The sequence below is a fragment of the Physcomitrium patens genome, chromosome 5, assembly GCF_059467195.1.
Source record: "Physcomitrium patens ecotype Gransden chromosome 5, ASM5946719v1, whole genome shotgun sequence".
NCBI classification, from domain to species: domain Eukaryota; kingdom Viridiplantae; phylum Streptophyta; class Bryopsida; order Funariales; family Funariaceae; genus Physcomitrium; species Physcomitrium patens.
Genome location: NC_143414.1, coordinates 2412872 through 2420562, shown reverse-complemented (window position 1 = coordinate 2420562; position 7691 = coordinate 2412872). Strand labels below are relative to the sequence as shown.

Genomic DNA, 7691 nt, shown 5'->3' with positions numbered 1-7691 from the left:
ATCAAAGATTCGAAAGGAAAATAAATATATATATATTTTGAAGAATTAGCATGCACATCAAATTAATAATAGAGAAATATCAAAGAAAGCTAAGTAATCCATGCCAAGTTTCTTTATGTTGAATTATGAACTTATCCAATGGGTGTTTTATGTAATGTCTATTTAAACATCGTATCATGTAACAAGTAACCACAGAATAAGACCAAGTAACTATTATTTGGAAAATTAATTGAGCATAAAAATTATTCTTGTCAACATCATCAATTATTTTGCTTTGGAAATATTTTCCACTTTGAAGACAACACATCTTTCGTAAACTGTGTCAACTCTAGTTATTATTCTCCTTTGGAAACATCACTGCTGAAATCTAGTTAATATTCTGGATGATAAATAGAAAGATAGAGTTTTAGCCAATGAGAGGCTTGTGTGTCCTTTCTCTATTCATTGTTTGTGTCCCAATGTGCACCTATCTATTATTAGAATATAAATGTATGTATTCCATTCTTATCATTTATTATACAGATGTATGTCCCTTAGCAAACAAATTGTTGAACCTTACAATGTTCAAAACACAGACTCCATGCATTTGGAGGAAACTACCTCTACGTGAGAATGGACAATAAACGAGACAAAAATATCGCACATCATGCATGATTGTGCAGAACGTAATCAGAAAACGAATACGCCCTGCACAAGCGTGAAGAAAACGCGCTATCAATTGTGGAGCTCTGGAGAAGCTATCAATGAGGGAGGAAGTGGAAAGACAACTGACTGCATTAAGTGTCCTGCACAACCATGTGTACAGAAGGCCTCGGAATGTGAGAAAATGCTATCATGTAACAGTGGGAGGCTGAAATCCGCCATGCTCAAGGCGGCAGAATTCCAGGTAGACACAAGGTGATTAGTTTGGTATTGCAATTTTCCTCAAAAATGGTGCAAGCAAAGTGAATAAATCCACGAGTGTAATGTACATGAACAGTTCTGCCCATCTTCTTTGCACGGTTCTCCAGGAACAATCTGGCGTGGTGCGCATTAACATTGACTTCCGTCTACGTGCCCTCACAACTCTGACAAGCTTGTGTTGGAAAGAATCACAGTAATTAATCCTCCACCTTAGCCACGTCACATTCGTCCAGGGACTACTGGAAGACCCCAGTCGGCGGAGTCGACAGCGCTTTTCAAACCAGTTGCTTGGTACATTTTTTGAAGCGTAACTGCTGTTGGTTTTTCGTCAAAAGGATCAGAGGCGGGGAGCTTCTTGTTCATAAGTTTCAGGAATACGCAGAAGCAACAGTTCTGCATGACGCTCTGATGTGGTAAGAGATGATTTCTTGTTTCGAGGGCAGTCAATCAGCGATTCAAAAACTTCTCGAGTTTCGCTTTAATTCCTAGCACAAATGGAAACGCCCAGCAGATCTAGGAGGCGGAATAACTGGTTACCGCTTGGTTCCTCGAGATACCAAGGCAGAAGTTTTGAGCCGCTTGAAAGACTTCGTTAACATGTGTGCAGAAGTGGCGTTGTCGAACTGAAGCGCAGCCGCGCTTGCCTCAGACGAGGCTTCACTTCCACCTTCCTATCTTAAATCATGTTGTACATGCATGACCACTTTATGTTAGGTCTGTCATTCTGGGCACAGTTAGTGTGATTTGTTAAGAGCTTGTGAACTCCGTTTGAGAATTTTATCTATATCCTATATTGCTCTCCTTCCCTTCCAGTTTCGGTCTCTTTGCCCTTTCTGCGTTGTTAGTCTCGTGCAAAAATGCACAACTGGATCCGTTCCGACAACCTCGGGATGTGCTGAAGTATATGCAGGCTTTTCGAGATTTTCCCCGAGACTGGCCTGACCGATTGGCTTGATCACCGTCACCTTGCCTAATTGAAAGTCCTGCCATGTCCACATCTTCTCTTCCTGCCCACCTTGCTCTTGAGTCAGTCCTCTCAGGTCTCTCTGTTCGTTCTGCGCTACCTAACCTCTTCTCCCTATCAAGACCAGATGCCCTGGGCCGTCCACCTCCAGGATAACTGTTTCCAGTCTCGGGCACACCAATTGCTCCCCAAATATCTTCCTCGTTTTTTCCATGCTGTGAAATGAGGTCTTTGTAGTATTGTTCGTCTCGCTGTGAGATAGGTCGCCCTGAACCAGATACTATTGACTGGTCATAACCAACAGAAGTGGGTGGGGGCATGTTAGGGAGTGGTAGGGACTGAATGGTAAGAGGCCCGGGATGTGCGTACCCTTGTCCGGGTTGAGGAGGTGCTTGACCAAGTGCGTTGGCACCTGAAGGTGCCCCAAAGCCAGGTGGCCTATCATAACCATGTCTCATGTGAGGATCTGTTATACCTACCGCTGTTTCAAGGTGTCTTTGTCCACTCTTAGCATGTTCAGTCACTGTAGGATTCCAAACTCGTCCATTTCCACGAGCTCCTATTCCACTGTGGTCTACACTTTCTGGGATTCTCCGATTAACGACTCCATAATTTCCCGGAGGATTCTGTGCAAGTTTTTCAGAGAGACTCTGTAGCATTGAAGGATTTGTGAGAAACTTTATCAATAACTCTCGATCTATCATCGTTGTATCATTAGACTGCTGTAAAGCCGCGTAGGCAGCGGCGGCGGCTGCAGGAACGTCTGGTTCTGTCCCTCCCTCAGCCGCACGAACAGGAAGACCCAACGATCCCGTACGAGCGTTAGACATGTTCGTCGTCTGCACAACGGTGCCATTTGGAGGTATTATGTTTCTATTGACGGTGACGGGTGGTCCGTATGCTGGTGTCGTGTGTGCAGGTAGTGACAAATTATTATTCTCTAGGGGAGCTACAGGAAACCAAGTTCGAGGTTTCACAGGCATGCTTGTTGACAAAAACCCTGGTGGAGGGGATAACGATTTTAAACCTGCACATTGGGTTTCAGATTAGATTGTCAACAGTTAAAGAACAGATATTACGCTTCAAAATATCATCCTGTATCAGTGCTGCGACCTTCAAAACAGCGTCCGACCCTTATAAGTTGAGGGGTAACATGATAGCTTGCAACCAAAGAGTGTAATTCTTTTGATGTATGCGAATACCTAAAGCTGCAAAAATAGATAAATAGTTAAATAAACAAATAAGATAGGAAGCTTACCTGAAAACGGCTCTTGTTTAGATTTATACGTGCTTCCTGAAGTTGTTGGAAGATCATCCGCTTCAGGTAGTTCGTCATCTTCTAATGGGACAACTGGGATAATGAGTGTATTTGAATCATCTTCATCAAAAGGCAATTGCACTTCGGAAGGCTCTGCTGGACTGGAAGGTCACAAGTCTTAAGGTGTCAGCAGCTGTTCTATGCAACCAGATGTACTGATTTGCCAACAATCATTTTGTTGGACTGCTCAGCGACAAAGAAAGTGAATCGGTTCATCAATTCCAAAATCATACAAATAAATAACCTGAAATTAACCTGAAACACAACATATAAAAAGAATACCACACGAGTATCAACACACCTTTCAGGAATAGCTGAGGGTCGAGGATACACGGCTTCAAGGGTTCTGTTTTCTCGCTGTTTTTGAGCGAACACCTCCTTGCTTTCTTCCCCCGCCATCACGAGCCATGTTGGATCCAATTTGAACTGTATAGAATTCGAAAATATAGCATCAGATGTTTATCGATGTATATCGAATAAAGCTAGGGCATACGACAGTAAACTTCGTCGTAAGATTATAGTTCCCAGCACTTGAGCCATAGACAGCAGCCTCGAACAAGCTATACTAGAAGAGAGAATTAATTAAAAAATAAAAAGTCAGATTTTCGTTGTGACAGCGATCGCTGGGAGAGCAAATATGAGTTCTGGCGGGGTAAACACTGGTCTCCTGTTAGATTCAGGATCATCTGCACATACTCAAAAAGAAGATGCCAGTGTGACGCCACCTAAAACTAAAGGCTTCAGAGTATTCAGAAAAGTCTAAGTATTGAACATAGGAACTTACACATTCAGGAATCCGCCATGACACAGATGGCAAGATTGGTGCCACAAGTGGCTTTACTCCCATCAGGGAGGAGGGCCCAAATCCTGGAGGTAAATCTACGGAAACTATAGGATTCAAGGCATGCATGAATCTCGCTTTTTTGGCCTGGAGAAGGTCCTGAAGCATGATACTCGATTGAGCTGGTGCATCTTCTGCTGCAAAGAGCCGCACCTACATCACATGATTGTGCATATATCAGATTGCATGCCCTGTAGAGAGCGGTAAGTTATTCGCCTATGTGCAGTAATTTATGAGAAAAAGTGAAAGTTATGAATGCAAAAATGTTTATTTCGACACTGGTTGAAGCTCAGCGACTTCAGAAACACTAAGGTATTCGTCGTCATCTCGACTACCCACATTCCCAAAGTTTCATGCGAGTGAGTACCAATACTCCGAGCACCAGTAAAACAAATGAAGAATTAATGCTTAAATCGCGACATTAGTACTTCAATTTACTTTCGACGCACCAAGAGTTGAGATTCTTGCTGCATTTCGCAGATAAAACGTAGAACTAGTTTTAATGACGATATAAATAACTAGGCCAGCATGGACATCTACAAGAAGCTGATTCAGCTCTTCCGCTTCGACAACGAGTCATGTAATGTTGAAACCTTCGCAACAAGTTACAGAGGTCGCAAAAGACTCTGACGTAAGCATTAACATCCCTTGACCTTAAGAGATGCTATCCATGTAGGAATTGCATGTATGCCTTCCAAATGACGGGTAGCTTTTTGTCTCCCAAGTTCGCGTTATTGCAATAGACTAGAGTCCACAAGTTCTTCCACAATTAGTTTCTAGATCACATAAATTTGGTCACGATTAGGTTTGCCTATCAACAATCACCAAACCGGCTCTCCATGTAGTGCTCTGTCGATTGGAATACTTTATATAAGTTTCTCAGATAGTACACACACCTTTCGATAATGATCACATACTTACACTGAAAAATTCAATGACGGTTGACGATCTAATTAAAAATCTAACAAAATATCTAAGTTCGAGAACTGGACCAAAACGGCCGAGAGAAAAACTATTCAAATCAAGGATATCGAGCATGTGTTTCTGCTCTTCAAAGTCCCTTGACAAAAAGGAACAAGAACTGCACAAGCGGGTATATGACTGAGTGAAAATCTATCCGAAAAAACTGTGCCAAAGATAGAACGTAGACACTCCAGCAAGTACACCGCGACACCGACATGATCTTACGAGTGGAGCGCATGTACATCTATCAAATCTATGTAGACGAGAAAGTAATGCAGGCACAAAAGGAAGAAGAGTAACCCGAAAGCTCTACATGTAGATTGCTCATCGCGCTTAAAGAAACCATGTAAACGACAGGCGTAATCTATACGCATTCTTCAGAACCAGACAAGCCTCGGAAGACGTAACCAACACCCTGTCTCGCATCACCTTCATTACTAAGAGATATACCTTGCATCCTTGAACCTTGAAGTTCAGGTATACGGTTCGTTCAAGAATAAAGATAGTTTTTTGTTAAAATAAATAAAGCCATTTTTCACATATCGGATTGAAATTCTCAAGCCTTGACAGTTTTTTCGGGACATTGAAGCGTTATTGGATTATTTTCTAGCCTCTGATCACATGTGTTTGTAGTCACAATTCCACAAGTGTTGTAATTTACACCAACATGAGTGAAGTGTTATCACTGATTCTTCGATATTTTCAGATAGGGGCAACTTCTCAAAGGTGATATGAAACATGAATTTTCGAAACACGTAATACCTTCAAGGTTTGTCCTTCATTCCCAACCCTCACTCATAAACATTGACCTGGTAAGAGTATGATACGGCTTCACTTTTCGATTAACTTTCTGAGGTCAGATCCAGTGATAGAAGATGTACAAGTTTTCAAACTAAAATAAAGAAAACCTCGTATAGGGGGTAAACGTTAGATGGAGGATGAGGAATGACCTGACACAGGTCGCCTTCTGAGGCCCATGACACTTTCTTATTCACTCTTGCCTGCTTGGGCACGGTTGTCTGCGTTGCATGTGGAACGGGGAGTATTCCACAAACTGTCCCTTCAAATCCAGGAGGTAGAGAAGAAACAGTAGCCATCGCTTTAACTTTGTTCTCTTTAATCTGGGAGAGAATGGGGAAACGTGTTACCGTAACACGTAAGTTCTATGCAATGCATTCCATCCTGAAATCTAATACGAATGCCACTTCCCGGTGCACCCTATCCACCAAGACCACGTAACCCTAGAATAAAATCCACACCAGGAGATCTCGCTTAGGCCACAGAATGCACTCGCATCGAACTGCAGAATCTCTAGCTTTCACCCCAGACCACTGTCACATGTATCAGTTCGCTCTCCTGCCGAGAGTCACACAAGCAATCAAACGCCTCCTCTCAACCAACCACCGAAACATGAAACCCAATCCTCGGAAACTCTCCCTGAACGTCAGCCACTGACTTGGACAAACCCCCAGTTCCAAGACCTAGATGCACTCCCAGTGACAACTCCCGAACACTCGAGTCGGACGAAGACAAAGCGTGATCGAACCCTGAAAGAAAGCTACCAGCTTTACAATGTAAGAATCCGCAAGAGACAGCACGTAAACGGAGAGATCGAGAAATGCTGACTGGCGAGGGTATACATCCTGTGAAGGCATACAAGCCACCTGCTGAGAGGCAAAGAAGGGAAGGAGCGGGGGGAGGCAAAAAGAGGCCGAAATGCGCGACGGTGACTGAGAAAAAGGGGAGATGAAGATTAGGGTTTTGGGGGGGGGAGCGGGCATGGGCCCAAGAGCGGGGGTTGGCCAAGCTGCCATCCATTCATTCATTCGTTCTTGACAAGGGAGGAGGGATGGGCGCCGAACATTCATCAATTAAGATTTTCTTGTGGACATGCAGTGCGAGTTTAATCCAGATGGCTCATCGCAAATTGGGCCTCCTCGAGGCCCTCCTGAGCTGGAAGTAGCGGTGCTGCGTGGGAGACGGCGGTCGCGGGCTTGGCAGATTGGGTGGGTGTGGCCGGCTGCCAGCCTGCCCGTTCTGTCTGGGCCTGTCTTAATTCTGGTGCGGGCGGCATTCTGTGGCTTGGCATCGATGCTCCCCACCTCCGCCCATCCACATTTGGCTGCTATTTATATCCGGAAAGTAATGTATACCCTGTTGTATTATTTTATCGGGTGTCATGGCCTAAACTTTCCCATGATCCCTTCCGACTTGAACTTCTAGATGCACTGGGGGATGAACTCCTGGGAAAATCGACGTTGTTTCATTCATTCAACTGTTTTCTTTTTCTATATTTCAAATACTAACTAAACGTTTCAAAAAATGAGGTTCATCTCTATTCTCATACATCTGTTTTATTCAAAAATATATGTATTATTCTTCGTGAGCTGGTAGTGTGACGGTTTCAACCACACGGTACATCAGAAGTTGTTAAATTTTAAAATAATTATGATAAAAATAATGATACCTTCAAAAATTCCCACTGTAATTAATCGAAGAATTTATGTTTTAAAAAAAATGTCAAAAAGCTATAAATTCTGCCTGGCCATATTTTAGTGTAGCATGGAACGTGCATGCAAATGGAAATCTAAAAATGGCGACAATCCACAAACATAAATTTTTTAAATTTATTATTTTTTAAATACTCAAATCCAAAGTAAACATTAAAATGCATGTACTAGCAAAAACCTATCTCATTGGAC

The 7691-nt window shown here is 42.9% G+C and overlaps 1 protein-coding gene across 2 annotated transcripts; it reads right to left on the bottom strand.

Annotated features, from left to right (window-relative positions):
• Positions 1 to 931: 931 nt before the first annotated feature.
• Positions 932 to 6086, bottom strand: LOC112282875 (zinc finger CCCH domain-containing protein 6). Of its 2 annotated transcripts, none has more exons than XM_024521002.3 (5): positions 5940 to 6086; positions 3970 to 4179; positions 3487 to 3611; positions 3126 to 3286; positions 932 to 2894 (listed from the first exon to the last, which is right to left on the bottom strand). In XM_024521002.3, the coding sequence occupies exons 1-5, from the start codon at positions 6084 to 6086 to the stop codon at positions 1681 to 1683; spliced, it is 1857 nt and encodes a 618-aa protein (XP_024376770.1). In that variant the 3' UTR covers positions 932 to 1680. The 2 variants fall into 2 exon arrangements, with proteins under 2 accessions (XP_024376770.1, XP_024376771.1); XM_024521003.3 differs by lacking the exon at positions 5940 to 6086 and adding an exon at positions 5752 to 5885.
• Positions 6087 to 7691: the final 1605 nt, after the last annotated feature.

Bases quoted from the DNA above. Each gene is read 5' to 3' on its own strand.
- LOC112282875 (XM_024521002.3), bottom strand. From the start codon at position 6,086: ATGGCTACTGTTTCTTCTCTACCTCCTGGATTTGAAGGGACAGTTTGT. The intron at 4,180-5,939 runs GTCATTCCTCAT...CATGTGATGTAG, and splicing joins CAGAAGGCGACCTGTGTCAG to GTGCGGCTCTTTGCAGCAGA. The intron at 2,895-3,125 runs GTAAGCTTCCTA...CCCAATGTGCAG, and splicing joins TAAACAAGAGCCGTTTTCAG to GTTTAAAATCGTTATCCCCT.